General features: G+C 39.5%; 1 protein-coding gene across 2 annotated transcripts in view; it reads right to left on the minus strand.

Annotated features, from left to right (window-relative positions):
* Window positions 1-4918, minus strand: part of LOC131234490 (hydroxyproline O-arabinosyltransferase 3-like) — a 28494-nt gene extending 23576 nt beyond the window's left edge. Inside the window, exons 1-4 of one of the 2 annotated variants that reach the window (XM_058231413.1) lie at window positions 4896-4918; window positions 2528-3095; window positions 1348-1415; window positions 1034-1235 (exon numbers count right to left, since the gene is read on the minus strand). In XM_058231413.1, the coding sequence (XP_058087396.1) occupies window positions 1034-1235; window positions 1348-1415; window positions 2528-2953 (696 nt within the window). In that variant the 5' untranslated portion in view covers window positions 2954-3095; window positions 4896-4918. Of the gene's footprint in view, window positions 1-1033; window positions 1236-1347; window positions 1416-2527; window positions 3096-4849; window positions 4870-4895 lie in introns of those variants that run through there. The other variant, XM_058231412.1, reaches the window with a different exon arrangement.
* Window positions 4919-17385: the final 12467 nt, after the last annotated feature.

Below are 17385 nucleotides of genomic sequence, written 5' to 3' on the forward strand. Positions count from 1 at the left end.
CCACCAGAGACGCCCAATCCATGGTCCAAGGGTTCCCATGTTCAAGGGGGTTGACAAACCATGGACACGTACAGCTGTCCATGACTACTAGTTGGGACACACTTTGCCCTAATCCTCCATGACTACTACTTGGGACACAACTTTGACCAAATCCAAACGGCCCCTTAATAGTGCTAGATAGTAGCATTTGTCACTTTTGCTTAACTTATCAGTGACTTGTTTCCGGACATGTGGCAAATGTTTAGGGGATCCGAACCAATCATCAGGAGAGCCATGGTGGACAGGCCATGCCCAAAAAATCTCATCAGGCTGACAACCCTAACCATTCTAGTTGCGCATTACAAGGGAAAGAAAAAGGATGGTTACAGAAAAAGTCAACCAAAGATCCCTTGACTGTCCATTTTTTTATTAAAATCCTCCAGCCCAAGGGTTATGACTGTCCAATTAGTATGAATTTTGGGACATGGCCATTCATGGCAGGATACACTGATGATCGATTTTTATCTCTTGCCCATAAAAAATGATTCTCTTCATCTACACATTTAGTGCATATATGAAAGCGAGTCAATTATAACATGCGCAGAAGGAAGTGAAATATACTAGGTTTTCTCAACAATAGATGAATAGAGCTTTGCTAAGCCCACAAGCATGTGCAATAAAGCTCATTTACACACCACACATGCTAGCATGGCATTACATAGGTTAAGATCTAATCCATTTTGTTAGAATGGAACAACCATATTAATGCCCGTGTCCAAGAAGCACAGTTTGAAAAGCGAATATAACACTGAAAAACATGGCGAAGTTTTCAAACCCATCCACCTGTTTCCAATATTGGGGGCCTACATGCTGAGTGGACCAGGTGTTCTTTTTCCTTTTTCTTGGCATGTACATGAACTTTATAGCATAGACATGTGCACAAACCTCAGATGAACACTAGATGTATTCTAGTTATTAACAAACACCAATACACCATTTCATCCAACAAATGGAACTGATTCTCAAGAGATACATCAGCAACAGGGAACTCTACCTTCTTGATAATGACCGGAGAATTTCCAATGGGGTCAATGTTTGTAACAGGGCCCTTCTCTTCTGGGTAAAATTTCCTTACAACTTTCTCATGTTCAGCAGGTTTAATATAGAAGAACGGAAACCCTGCTGGGTAATCTCCACGGGCTAGGTTTGGCAGAGGATTAACAAATATATGATCTGGTTCCGCCATAAGTATATAGCTGCAATTTTCATTGACCATAAAAGCTTTTAGATACACTTGGAAAAAAAAAGCAAAAGGAAGAAGAAAAGAATGCAGGAAAATACCAGCAACATGAATGTAAGTAAACTCACTCTTCTTCAATTGTTGCTCTTTCCAGCCATTGCACAAAGGCCCATGGTCTATTTAAGACGATGTAACCCTGGAAAAAGCAGAAGAATAGAATTTGATATTTTAACGGTAACAATAACATAAATACCAGCAATTTCTCCATTTGTTTAAACGGAACAAAAGGAAAGCACCCATTCTTTTAGCAAAAGCCCTGTATGTTCCCAAGGTTCATGGTTCACATTTGATCAGGGTTTTAAATCAGTGTATCGAGTATCGTATCGTTCACCACCGATATAGCCCTGTATCTCCCTGTTTCGGGCTATTTCAGGCCAAACAGCCATATCACTCATTGGCAATAGAGGTACCTATTGGGCAATATGTACCAGTTTCGGAGGATGCTTCAAACCTTGCATGTGATAATGTGGCAAATGCACAAGATCCAATATGCTCTTCAGGTGGGCCCCATTGTGTAGGTGTCATAACTAAAAGATCAGAGAGACGTTCATCAGGTGCACTAGAAATGTAGCAAAGAAATGGACACATTCAGTTTCGAGATACAAATGTGGCCTGGCTAGGACAGGACAAGTGTTCCAAATTGGCATATTTGAGCCAAGTCCTATTCACATTTCTCTCATAGAAAGTATGTCAAAGATGACAAGTGGAACAATTAATGGCTACAGCTTAGTAACAAAACATACATATTATGAACCTTCAGTAAAATGAGATCTTATACGATGTTGGCCAAGCCAACTGGCATTTTTGTTCAGTTCAACAAAAGTAAGGTGCCCCATCTTCCAGTGATTCAAACCCTTCATCTGGTGGACATCATTGAACCATGCTGCAAACATGTCCTCAATGAAGTGATCTCAACTGGCCAGACAGAGGCCAGCAAATGGACAGTTCAATGAGACGAAATGCACCATACCATACGCATGGCCAGGACTATCTGATGGACATTCATCTTGGGGCCCACCAGATGAAATGCCTGGATTACAGAAATGTGTTGGCCCTATCCGAAAATATTTATTAAAAAAAAAAATCCATTTCTCAGGTGAACAATTTCTATTGCTTCTTAAAAATGACAATGCAAAAATGGAAACAAACTCATAATTCAGTTCCAAAGGATGAAATCCTGGGAAACAAAAAATAAAGCAGGAAACCCAAAGGAATCAGATTTTCTTTCACAGGAACAATTATTCTCACCCGATCCATACCCGCCGGAAGAGGATCAACAACAAAAGTCGGGATCTCATCCATCAGATCATCTGCCGCTCCTGAATGAAGAACCCTCGTAAACCCACCCATCTCAGAACCAGGCATATCCTTCACCTTCTTATACCAATAGTACATTATCCGGCACTGCCATTTGCTATAAGGAGCATCAGTCGCCGTGAGTGCGACGTGAAAAGGCAACTTGTTATTCTCTGATATCTTCACATCTCTAGGCATCTTAATGACAGGATCAAGCGATAAAGACCCATCCAAACCATCTATCCTTTCTCTCCCAGAAACACTGGCTCTGTTGTGGATTATCATGGTCAGCAAGTTATATGTTGCGAAGAAGAACCCGAGTGCGAGAAGAATGAGAAACAAAGGTGAAGCCCGGCCCATCCTTTTTTGCCCAATCATCACCGTTTGGCTTGCAAAGAAATCTCCCAAGTCAGCACAACCCAATTCGCTTACCCACTAACCCACAAAACTCTCAATTACATATCCACTGTCGCAAAAAAATAAAAAATAAAAAGATAATACCGCCCGCATGTGATCGCACCTGTAACCAAATGAAACACGATTCCTTACGAATTTTGAACAATTTAAGTAGAAAATGTCCTGATTGCAAAATACAGGCTGCAGTTGGATGCACAAGTTCATTGGACCACAGAGATGCAGTTTGATCAATCAAAAATGACAAAAGCTAATACTGTTTCCTGCTATTCATAATGGGGAAGAAGCCCTCAATTTTTATTTTTATTTTTTTTTTGAAAGATGAAGCCCTCAAATTGCAGTTGTGTTTCGAAGTCCAGCTTGAAATTAACAGGATTGCAATTTGGAGCAAAGACCATCAACATGAATTCTAAGGTAATTAAAATCTGGCCATTTGCACCCATTGAAATGAAATGCGAACAAAACTGTTTTCTAGAATTCATAAAGAGAAAGTATCACTATAATTGCAGCTAAGGCTGCAAATTGGGTTGGGAATAATCACAGGTATTTGGATCAGGGTGGGTCAAGTATATAGCACTTATGGTTGGGTTTGGGATTCGGTACCACAGGTGGGAATTCGGATCAGGTCACATTGCGGGTTGGATCAAGTATATAGCACTTAAGGTTGGGTTTGGAATTGGGCACCTCAGGTTGGAATTCAAATCAGGTCACATTGCTGGTTGGGTCCTGTTGAGGTTGGTTTTGAGCTCAGGTTGACCCTCAACCTGACCCGCTATTCGGCCATTCCCAACTTGATTAAATTAACACTTGCAATACAATTTGGTAGTTTCCAAATGCTGCCCGAATTCAATTTGATAGAGCATCCAAACACACCCCTAATAATTAATACTTAAATTAACTCTAAATTACTAGTACATGCAAATACAAAGTTAATGCTTTCTCAAAAGAGAAAACCCTAAAAAGATATATTCTAACTAACTCGAAATGAATTAGAAAATTTGACCTATTAAATCTGCTGTTTTCAGGAAGATGACAAACCAGATCGGAATTCTACAATAAACACAAAAAATAAAAAGGAAGACCGCTGCTTACAAAAGGACGCAGTAAAGAAATTTAAGGGGGAATTATATATAAAGTTATATACCCATTCCATTTGGGTATAGAAACAGTAGTGTACTGTTCCCAGAGCAATGATCTAGTATGAATTCTTCTTGTGTATCCGAGCCCAAGTGGGCCCGCCATGGATCATGCATAGCCCCAAACTCACCCCTATTGGATGATTGCATCCGTTCGAACAAGTCCTACAAAATGGGCAGTTAAAAATTTCCACCGTCACCGTCCATTTCGCAGTCCCTCAATCGAGCAGCTCCGACCAGCCATGATCATTGCCTCACATGGATCGCACACAGCCCCAAAATCACCCCAATTGGACAATCACATCCATTCGAAACAAGCCACACAAAATGCACAGCTAAACAATCGTTCTATTCTTGCTACCCATTTTGCAGGCCCTCATTTCGAACATCCAACCAGGATAGTTGCTGTGGCGCCCACGAATTCCGCAGTGGATCCGTCCGATCCAATGGCCAGTGTCATCATAGATGGACCCACATAGGAATTTTCACCCTAGTAAGGTAGGAAGAATTCCCACTGGATGCGAGGTGATTGCCCAAAGATGGAAAATGCGTGTATGCAAAATCAATCATGCAGGGTTTCAAAAGCCGCTCCCAATTTTATTTTTTATTTTTTATTTTTATTTTTTAAAAGGAAATGAAATGAAACCAGGAAGTACAAAAGAAAACAATTGCATGCACGACCTAACAGAACGACAGAGCTGCACGAGAGAGAGAGAGAGAGTACCTGAAGAGGACGCAGAGAGAGAGCCTGAAAGAGAGAGAGAGAGTACCTGAAGAGGACGCAGAGAGAGAGAGAGAGAGGGAGGAGAGAATGAGACAGAGAAAGAGCGAGAGTCTTTTCCTTGGTTGGATCCAAGACGTGGATATTTGAAAAAGGAGCAAATGGGCACAAGAGGACGTGCATTTATGTAGCGAGGAGCTCACCACGCTATACGCGTGCACTCTCTGTGGGGCTCACCGTGGTGTATATATTTTATCCACACCGTCCATACTTTTTTGAGATCTTTTAATAGTATTATTCCAAGATTAAAGCATATTCAAGGCTTAAGTGGACCACAATACATAAAAAAGTAGGAATAATGACGTCCACCGTTGAAACCTTCTTGTAGCCAAAACTGATGTTTATTTGTCATCCAACCTGTTCATAACGTCAAAAATACCTTGATGAAGGAAAAAAAAAAAAAACAGATATAAGCTTGATCCAAAACTTATGTGGCATTCAAGGAGTTTTAAATTTGTAATCACCTCTTTTTCCTGTGGTGTGGTTTACCTGAGAATGAATCTGCGTTATTTTCAGTATTGAGCCCTAAAATGAGCTGTAAAAATGGATGAACGGCGTGGATAAAACATATACATCAAATCACGGTAGGTCCCACTGAGAAGGCACATCGCGTACAGCGCGGTGAGCTCCTCACCGCACAGTCGGCGTCCCGGAAAAGATGGGGTTTGGCTTCCGTTGATGATTACTGATTAGGCCTGGGAGACATTAGTGAGAAAAGAAAAAAAAAAAACTTTTATACTCCGGCAGAGTGTGACGGATGATACGCAGCTACTTAGAAGTTGCTTACGTTGCATACAATTAGTTCAACTAGAAATGCCCAAAGTTATGGATACAAGTTTAGATGTATAATAACCAAAAATTAAGCTGGCTTGACTATCTGAGTATCTGATTATTGGACATTTTATTGGACGGTTGAAATGAAAAACATCCAATAGTCATATTTCAAAAAATACAAAAAAAAAAAAAAAAAAAAAAAAAAAAGGGTCCAAGAATCAGAGGCTAGGATTGTTTAGAAAGTCTTATATCCGAGATTGTGACTTAGCGACCGTTGGTTCCACAATTCAGCATGCCACGTGTTCTGAGTGCCTCCGTATTAAGCGTCGTGCACTACGGAGGATCCAGTAAGGAGCGGATTGCCTATGCTGTTGACCCGACTTTGTGGGGCCACCATCTTGTATATGTTTTATCCACACCGTCCATCCTTTTTTCCGGATTATTTTAGTGCATGATCGAAAAAATGAGGCAGTTCAAAGCTCAAGTAGACCAGACAGTGAGGATAATGACGCCCACCATTGAAACCTTCCTAAGACCACCATGATGTGTATTTTCCATCGAACCCGTTCATAATTTCAAACAGACCTGGATGAAGGGAAAAAACAAGTATCAGCTTGATCGAAAGCTTGTGTGGCCCCTAAGAAGTTTTGAACGGTAAATGTGTTCAATCCTTTCTGTTTCCTTTGGTGTGGTCCACTTAAGATTTCTACCTAACTCATTTTTTGGATCATGCCCTAAAATGATCTTGAAAAATGGATGGACGGCGTGATTAAAATACATACATCACGGTGGGCTCCACAGAAACGTGTGAACAGGGATATCCCTAGAGGCGCAATCCGCTTCCGTCAACTGATAAAAGAAATGAAAGACAGGTAGCCAGCGGAATACTGTGAGCGAAGTCGTAGTCCGCCAGCTAGGACATCTTGATTCGGAAGCGGATTGGCTGGTGTACCACACACCAGCTATATAGCTGCCGTAAGTACGTGTCGTGCGAAGACGATCACTGACGCTCCTCGAGCTCCGAGTTTTACGAGCGGTTCAAAAGAGATCAAAGTTACATGTCCCCACAACGATGTATTTATTATATCTATGCTATTCATCTATTCTTAGAGATCATTTTAGAGCATTATCCAAAAAATGAATCATATTTAAAGATCATCTTAACCACACCACAAATAGCAGCGGATATGATCATATTGATCCAAAACTTTTGTGGCTTATTTAAGTTTATTTTTCATCCAATATGTTCATAAGGTCACAAATACCTGTACGAAGAGGAAAAAATAAAATAAAAATCATATTGATTCAAAACTTTTGTGACCCCAAAAAGGGTTTCAATGGTAGACGTTCAATCCCTACTGCTTTTTGCAGCTTATTTTTCATCTCAAGCTTTAATACAAGCTCACCAAATGGATGGGTGTTTTGGATATAACACATACCTCATGATGGAATCCACGGAACTTGCTGATGCCAGTACAACAGCTATATAACTAGTATGAGGTACACCAACCAATTCGCATCTGACTTGTACGCGGAACGGACTGGCTACTCCCCTGACACAAGCCCCGTGGCTAGTGTTTGGTGGTCTTCGGCCCCACCATGATGTATGTGTTTCATCCATTCCGTTCATCCATTTTTAAAGATCATTTTATAGCTGGATCCCAAAAATGAATGTATATAAATCTTAGGTGGACCACACCACATGAAAACAATAGTGATTGGATATCCATCATTAAAATCCTCCTGAGGCCCACTGTACTGTTTATTTGACATCCAATTTATTGATTAGGTCATATAGACCCAGATAAAATATCAGCTTGATCCAAAACTTTTATGGCCCCCAAAAAGTTTTTGATGGTCGACATTCATTCAACACTGTTTCCTGTAATGCGGTCCACTTGAGATTGGGATATATCTCATTTTTTATATTATATAATAAAATGATCTATAAAAATAGATAGACGGCATGGATGAAACACATATATCATGGTGAGGCTCACAGACCACCAAACATCAGCCATTGGCAAGTGGCAGGGGGAGTAGCCAATCCGTTTCCACTAATGGTAACAGTACCGGAACTGTGTTGTGCTACATGATGTTTACGTTTGATCCACTCCATCCATTGTTCACATCCTCTTATTTTAACCGTGGATTCTTAAGATGAGTTTTATCTAAGAATCATATGGGACAAAATATAGGGACAATATTAAGTCATGACTAGACATCTAAATTCAAATAGTGTGGCACATATAACTTTTAGAATGTCATGATTTATAATTTTACCTCCATAGTTGTTTTACACATCTAACTAATGGATGGATGGAATATGCACAAGACGTTAGTTCATAGAAGCAGTCAAAAATGTTTTATTGGTTGGTGTCGCCTACCAACTTTCCTATGGTGTGGTCCACCTATACTTCCGTTCAGGATGATTTTTGTCTCCATGGTGTAACACCGAAGGGACATCCCAGTGGACGATGTGGATCTGAATCATACATCACGTAGGCCCCACATTAGCTGGTACTGCTATGTGAGCGTTTTCCACTAAAGGCAGGTCATATAATTTAAAGGGTAGGTCAAGTAGACAAGTACCATCTCTTTTTTCAGTAAAGACGAAATTAAGCATTCATTGGGAGGTGATTGTTGGTAGAACGTTCGTCTCTCACTTGGGCCCACGTGCTGGATGGTCCTGTGATATGAACCATTCATGTCCTGGATGTTGTAAGGTAGGTAGCACCTTCAGAAAATGACCCTGAAGAGACTGTTTTATTATTAGTATTTATATATGAATTTTGGAGATTTGAAAGAAATTTTCAATGGCTCTTATTCAACTCAAAAAAATCAAATGACAGAAGCAACAGTGAAACGTCGGCATAAGGGACGTGGGTTTCCTGCGGAAAGCCTTTGGCAGGAGGCTCCTGCGTTGGGAACCTAGGTGGGGCCACCATGATGTTTGGCAAATCTACCCGTCCATCCATTTTGTGAGCTTATTTTGGGACATAAGTCCAAAAATGAGCAGTATCCAGTACTCAAGTTGGCCTAAAACAGGAGTGAACATTCACAGTTGAAATATTCATAGGACCTCAAGTTTTCACTTGAGTCTTGGATCCCGCTTGCGTCCCAGCATAAGATATCATGGATGCCTATTTCAAGGGAAGTTCTGCACCCGGATGCTAAGTGGGGCCATTGTAATGTTTATTAGAAATCCACTCCATCCATCCATCTTAGTAGTTTTAGAATTTGCCACCAAAAATAAAGTGGATCCAAAACTAAAGTGGACCGTGTGAGAGGGAAAACTGAAAAAGAGTTTCCTACCATTGAAACTTTCTTGGGCTCCACCTTAATGTTTATATTCCGTCCAAACCCTTTACAAGGTAACCCCCGCTGAGATGATCTAAAAACAAAAAAAATAATAAAATAATAAAAAATAAATCCTAATAGGTAACTATTGTGACCATAAAAATGTTTCAACGATGGTCACTTAATCCCTACTATTTCCTTATGTGACTCACTTTACTTATGGATCCATCTCATTTTCGGACTCATATCCTAAAATAACGTGAAAAAACGGATGGATGGGGATTTCTAATAAAAATCACAGTGGTCCCACCTAGCATGCAGGAACCTCTTTTGCCTTTGCAAGAAATCCCTGTCCAGATATTAGTCTTTATAGCAAATAAAACATGGGCAGGTCAGGTCATCAGATTTCCCAAATCTCCTGGTAGGAGCTCTAGGCCACCGTGATACCTGTGTTATATCCACTCTACCGATCCATTCCACCTGGAGCTGGACACGAGTCGAGAGTAGGCCTGACCCAAACTTGATCTGACTCGATACCGAGTCCAGCATGCTTGACTCGATCCAAGTTCGGTCTGGCCTGGATTGATCCGGATTAAGTCTGATCCGGTCAGAAGTACGGAGTTCGAGTCGAGTTGGCACCGAGTCAGATTGAGAGATGAGGGAGGGAGGGAGTGGAGAGAGAGAGGTGGAGGAGGAGGAGGAGGATGCGGAGGAGGGTGATGGTGGTGGGTGGTTGCCGAGCTTGGAAGAAAAGGAGGATGAGGGAGGGAGGGAGGGAGTGGAGTGGAGAGGAGAGAGAGGAGGAGGAGGAGGAGGAGGAGGAGGAGGGTGGTGGTGGTGGGTTACCGAGCTTGGAAGAGGAGGAGGATGAGGGAGAGAGAGAGAGAGAGAGAGAGAGAGAGAGAGATTGGGATCGATTCAGGGTAGGGTTAGAGAGTCGGGTTTTGGATCGAGTCGAGTCTAACCGGATCAAGTTTCGAGTCGAGTCAGGTCTAGTTACTAGGTAACTCAAACTCGACTTGATTTGAGTTCGGATTGGGCGAAGCCAACTCGATTCGGACTGACTCACCCATTCAATTCGAGTTGAGTCGGATCTGAACGAGTCAAGTTAGCCGGATCAAGTTGTTCGGTGCCCACCTATAATTCCACTAATCCCATTTTAGTATATTGGTCAAAAATAGATCATTTCAAAGCTAGTGGGTCACATTATAAGAAATATCTGGGAATTAAATGCTCACATTATAGCCTTTTTTTAAGCCAATAGTATTTTTGAATCCGCTAATACTTGCATTTTCCCATCATCTAATTAAAATCACATTATGAAAAGGTTAGATGGGTTATAAACATGATAGTGGGCATAAGGGGTTGTTTGACATCATGGATTTGAAGAGATTTAAGAGGATTTGAGGAGATTTCAAATCCCTTACTGTTTTGCACCATGAAGTAATTGAAAATTTTAAAATCATTGTTTGTTTGGCACCATAAAGTAATTAGATATTTCAAATCCTCTCAAAGAGATTATTTGAAATCCAAGGTGGAAGTTAAGATTATACTTAAATTCTTCTCATGAGTTGCATGTGTAATATGTAATCACTAGACTACTAATCTATTGGGCATGTAGCTCACCGATGGTATCCAAAAACAATCAAGCTACCAACCGCATCACTAAAATTACTTCAATAGGATGATCTACATAGTCTAAACATTGTCTATATAAACCGATTATTAAAATTGTTGGTTAGTCGCTCAGATGTGATCCTATGCTTGTGGCCCATCCAAGGCTTGGAATTTCATCGTTTTCAACTAAAGTATATATTTCAACGGGCTTATTACAATCATTGTGTTAAACAATATGTACATATACTAATTAAAGATATTAAAGTTGATTTAGTAATACTATGAATAGTTACTTTTGGATTAAAGGGGATTTTAAATCCAAGGTATCAAACACAATTGGAAGTTTCTAAATCCAAGGTATCAAACACAATCGAAGGATTCCAACTCCAGGGTATTTCAAATTCAAGGGATTTCTAACACAGGGCATTTTAAATTAACGAATAAGGCCTAGAGGGTGATTTGCTACCATGGATGAGGGTGGTTAAACCCCAAGCCCCATAAATATACTATGCATAACTACTTTTGGATTATAAGATATTTTGAATCTAAGGTGTCAAACACAATAAGAGGATTTCAAATTCAAGGAGTTTCAAATCTACACTCCTAAACATACCCTAAGGGGTCATTTGGCACCATGAATTGGGAGAGATTGGAGGGGATTTCAAATCCCCTAGTATGTTCGGCACCATAAAGTAATTAGGGGTTTCAAATCCCCTCAAAGAGGGTTTGAAATCCAAGGTGGAAGCTTGAATTACGTCAAAAATCCTTCTCGAAGTTGCATGTGTAACATGTGTCACTAGGCTCCTAATCTATTAGGCACAACATAGCTCATTGATGATATTCCAAAACAATTAAATTATCAACGACATTGCTAAATTTATTTTAACAGGATAATATGCGTCGTCCAAATATTATCCATGTAAATCAACGATTAAAAATCATTGGTTAGTCACTTGGATGTGATCATATGCTTGTGGTCCATTCGAGACTTGAAATTTCATCATTTTTGGGCAAAGTATATTTTTCAATTGGCTCACTACAACCATTGTATCAAATATTACATACATACACTAATTAGAGATATTAAAATTAATTTAGTAATTAAATTCAAAACCCCAAGCCCCATAAATATACTATGCATAACTACTTTTGGATTATAAGATATTTTGAGTCTAAGTTGCCAAACACGATAAGAGGATTTCAAATTCAAGGAGTTTCAAATCTACACTCCTAAATATACCCTAAGGGGTCATTTGGCATCATGAATTGGGAGGGATTGGAGGGGATTTCAAATCCCTTGGTATGTTTGGTACCATAAAGTAATTAGGGGTTTCAAATCCAAAGGATTTCAAATCCCATCAAAGAAAGGGTTTGAAATCTAAGGTGGAAGCTTGAATTACGTCAAAAATCCTTATCGAAGTTGCATGTGTAATATGTGCCATTAGGCTCCTAATCTATTAGGCACAACATAGCTCATTGATGATATTCCAAAACAATTAAATTATCAACTACATCACTGAATTTATTTTAATAGGATAATATGCGCCGTCCAAACATTGTCCATGTAAATCAACGGTTAAAAATCATTGGTTAGTCACTTAGATGTGATCATGTGCTTCTGGTCCATTTGAGACTTGAAATTTCATCATTTTTGGGCAAAGTGTATTTTTCAACTGGCTCATTACAACCATTGTATCAAATATTACATATATACACTAATTAGAGATATTAAAATTAATTTAGTAATTAAATTCAAAACCTTGTCAATATGTTATACATAGCTACTTTTGGATCATAGGAAATTCTGAATCCAACAGGGCAAACACAACCGAATAAGAGAGTTTCAACACCTGGTTGAGGGTTGAGTACCCATGGGTAGTGAAATCCCACTACGGCGTGAGTGTGTGGTGGTGCGTGTGCGTGTGTAAAAAAAAATAAAAATAAAAAAGAAAAAATCCACACTCTGAAACAGGCCATGAGAAGTTTTCACCGTGGGCATTTCTATAGCCTCACCTGTAGGAAATCTAATCATGTCATATGGACGGCCAAGGTTGAAAGATGAGATTAATTTGTGAGAAAATTACGACTTTGGCCCTTGCATGGCGCCCACTTTGACACGTGCATGGAGTTGTGTCACAGGCAAATTGCATCACCAACGGTGGAGTCATCATCAATCAAGACCGTCCATCTAGTTTTCCACACTATGAATGGCAAATGATTCAAATCTTATATCCATGACATGACCATAGCCATCTGATCAGGGCCTTTAAAAGAAACAGTCGTTAAATAAATCTAAAATAACGGGTAGAGCAATGGACATAACTTATGTGGGCATGGAAAATCAGTGCAACATCCAAGCCATCCATCAGAATGGTACCACTATTTTCTATTTCGATTTGTTTTTCCACGAATTAGGTCCGTCCGGTATTCAAATCGACCACTATTAACTAAACAAAAGCACGGTTGAAAAAAAAAATCGGCTGAACTTTTCTATTATGTCCGCTATTATTCCTAATATCATTGGGCCACTTTATTTTTATGCGGTAGCAACACGCGGTGATGTCTACGTAATGAATGGCTTGGAAATTTCTCCTGTGGGCCATGCTAGCACATATGTGGCGTGTGTTAGATGACTCCTCGACGCGTGCGGACTTGGCAAAGCTGTGTATTTTTTCTTCTGAAACTCGGGCCATCCATTTCGGACATCACAAAAGGACAGCTCAGATAGATGTATAATGCTCCTAAGTGTTTTTAAGGGAGATGGCTTTACCATCATTGAAAGTTATCCGTGAATTGAACGGTTTCTATTACCCACACGTGTCCCCCAACGGAAGGACTATGAATCCAAAAGAGTCACGCAGGCTACGGAAATGGACCTCGTGGAATACGATAACCGGTCTGACCGGGAAACGTTAGAAGATGCTTCTTCCAGTCTTCCATAGACGGGTGTTTCCGTGGGAATACGAACGTGAAAGTCGAGGCGTAGAATTTATGTGCGGAAATCTTCCCTCGTGGTACACGTGGCTGATGTCGTGTCATCCGAACTGTTGTTCTGATGGGTCATCACGAAAGGCGGACGTATGTCCGAACACAAGAGGATTGGACGGGGGTAGTTCACTGAGGACGCGGATTTCCTGTGAAAGCCTTTCGCAGGAAGTTCCTGCACTCCGAACCTAGATGGGCCCAACGTGATGTTTGTGATAAATCCAACCGTCCATCCATTTTTCGAGCTAATTTTAAGATATGGGGTGATAAATCCAGATCCAAGACTCAAGTGGGCCATTAGATAGGAAACAGTGAGGAATGAGAAACTGTTGTCGTTTGTATGGCCACAAAAGTGAAAACGGATTGGCTACTCCCCTGCCATTAGCCCGGTGGCTAGTGGTCGGTGCTCTGTGGCCCCCACCATGATGTATGTTTTTCATCCATGTCATTCATCCAAATTTACCTATCATTTTAGGGCTTGAACCAAAAAATGAAAGGGATATAAATTTCAGGTGGACCACATCACAAGAAAACAATAGTGATTGAATATCCACCATTAAAATCCTCCTAAGGTCCACTGTACTGTTTATTTGATTAGGTCATATAGACCTATATGAAGGGAAAAACAAAGATCAGCTTGATCCAAACTTTCATGACCCCCAAAATGTTTTTAATGGCCCACATTCATTCAACACTTTTTCCTGTTATGTGGAGATTGGGATATATCTCATTTTTTGTCTCATACTATAAAATGATCTAGAAAAATAGATGGACTACATGGATGAAACACATATATTATGATAGGGCCTACGGAGCAATGACCACCAGCCACGTAGCCAGTCCATTTCCCACAAAAGTTTTCAATTAGACTTTTTTGTTTTTTAGTTTTCATTTCATCCTAGTGGGAATGACCTTATAAACGGTTTAGATGTTGAAGGTTTCAATGGTAGAAATTTCTTTCACTAACTTGACTCTCAGGTCTGGCTCACTCTTAGGTCAAGCTCAGTTTATGTGATCTCTCAAAACGGATAAACAAAGGGTTGATTTATCAAAAACATTACGTTCACCCCCATCTAGATTCCGAGTGCAGGAACTTCCTGTAAAAGGCTTTGGCAGGAAAATCCGCGTCCGCTCACTAATCATCACCATGCAAAAGGTAATGGTTAGATTAACCATCCAAGTGCAACCATCAAAATTCCAAACAATTTTGGGAGAGGGGTACTACGTGTATCATCCAACATTGGTTACATTTGTATGAGGAAAACCAACGGCATCGGTTCATTATACTACATGGCATAGGCCCACTCGTCTAATGGACATGAATCTTACACAACATGCTAATATATTTGTAAATCATATTTATGAGGAAAACCAACACGTTGAATCCAACATTTCAAAAGTTGAATTCCAACGTATCATGACATTTAGCTTCATCATTATCTGAGATGACAAATTCAACCACTTCACGATCTCATTCCACGTATATAATCGTGAAGGTGACCCCCGTATGTATTTCACACTCTCTCTTATGTTCTCGATCGTTGGCTCAATTGTTTTAAGACCATCTTATACAATCAAGTTTAGGATATAGGCACAACACCTAATATGAAATATCTTTCCACCAAAATACAAGTCACCAGTGGCCTTAAACTAGTTCCGCAAATTCGTTATCATGCTATAATTTGCAGAGGCATTGTTTTAAGTTATTGAGGAAATTTCCTTCTCAATGCCTCACTTTACAAGACATTTGTACATGTAGTTTAAAATCATCAATTCAGTGTGAGGAGACGCAAGATAATAAAAGTTTATGATTCTCTTACAGAGCTTCCATTCGGCATCAACGTATTGAGTAGTTAGTGACATATACCTCTTTTGTTGATTGGATGCCATCCACAAATTTGATGTAGTTAGTGACATATACCCCTTTCGTTAATTGGATGCCATCCACAAATCTGATGTCAGGCCAATTTGGAAAATCGATTTCAACCGCCCTTTCAACTTGGGTTTCTTGCTTTTATACATCTTCATGCACACTCCTTATTGTTGTACTGGAGACCTTCTCGTATCTGGGGTTAAGGCCTTTGGCTAATTTGACAAAAGCAGGACTCTCTATCATCTGAAATGGTCTTTCATTGGCAATAATAAATTTGGTCATCAACTCGTTCACATGGTCTTTATTATACTTATAGATGGACAATGTACCTTGCGACGGGCCCACTAAAGATTGGGTAAATGAAAGTGTCTGTTGTCATGAGGTATGAGTTCTCTCTTTTTTATGACACTTTATACTATGTTTCTCTAGAGTTGTGGTGGACCTATCTGTTTGCTTAACATATTGAGTCTTGCAGTACTTGCATTGTATCTTTATTGTACCCTTTTTTAGGATTACTTCTTCAAAATCTTCCCACATTACCGATCTTTTTTTTTTTACTTTTCCCATAATTTGTGACTGTGAGGTATTAATATAAATGGACACCTCTTCATCTTCTAAACCTAATCCTTCATCTCCTAAAATCATCGTCGATGTAACTGACAAACCACCTGGGGTATTGGAAAGAGCTTTATTAGCCATCTAATAGTTGAAAGATATTAAATTATATTAACGTTAACAATCTAATGCTAAAAGAGTTATACTATACTCAAAATTAGTCATCCATCTAAGGTTAGATAGATTGTAAGTTTTCATATTCTCATTTAAATACTCACGCTGAAAATCCGATAGTATCTCCGTATGTCTCTCCAGATAAGTTGATCTTTCATTACATTCTGATGCCAAATATCTAAACAATGTGAAGAGATTTGACATTAGAAATAAAAAGGAAGAAACATATCCAGAGAGAAATGAGAAAATGGAGCGCAAATTAAGCACGAACATTTAAATAAGTTATATGAAAGCATATTATCTATCTAACCTTTAATTGTCTAAAATGAGACAATTTGAGCAATTTTTATGCCACCGAAAACATACTATATCTATGTATGGCCACATAAAAATCCTCAAATGGGCAGCTAATTATCTAACTCACAATCACAATTCACAATAATAAGCTAAGCAAAAAAGTAATGTAATACATATTAAGCTAATTATATAATGTACGAAAATAAGATACGCAAAAAAAAAATAAAAAAAAATAATGCAATACAATTATACAAACATATTAAGCTAACTACCTAATGCACAATAAGAACTAAGAAGCAAGTAATAAGCAATGTAAATGGTAATTCCAAAAAATTAACTACTAATTGTTTAATTCAAAATTTCAAATAAATAAAAAACTTTTGCAATTTAGGATTTATGGATTAGGTTTAGGGTTTAGGGTTTAGCGTAGGGTTTAGGGTTAGGGAAGGTTAGGGTCAGGGAGGGTTAGGGTTTAGGGTTAGGACTAGGGTTTAGGGTTTAGGATTGAAGTTAAAGGTTTAGGGTTAGGGTTAAGGGTTTAGGGTTTAGGGTTAGGATTAGGTTTTAAGGTTTAAGGGTTTAGGGTTAAGGGTTTAAAGTTTAGGGTTTAGGGTTTCGGGTTTCGGGTTACGATTAGGTTTTAGGGTTTAGGGTTAGGGTTAGGGTTAAGGGTTTAGGGATTGGGGTTAGTGTTTGGGTTAGGGTTAAGGGTTTAAGGGTTTATGGTTTAGGGTTAGGGTTAGGTTTAAGGTTTAAGGTTTAGGGTTAGGTTTAAGGTTTAGGGTTTAGGGTTAGGATTAGGGTTAGGGGTTTAGGGTTTAGGGTTAGGTTAGCTTGGTCGGACCATTAGCGGGACGCTGCACCCGAGCCAGGCCTAGGGCGGACCACCAGCGAGGTCCTGAGC

This window comes from Magnolia sinica, chromosome 19 (genome assembly GCF_029962835.1).
Source record: "Magnolia sinica isolate HGM2019 chromosome 19, MsV1, whole genome shotgun sequence".
NCBI lineage: Eukaryota > Viridiplantae > Streptophyta > Magnoliopsida > Magnoliales > Magnoliaceae > Magnolia > Magnolia sinica.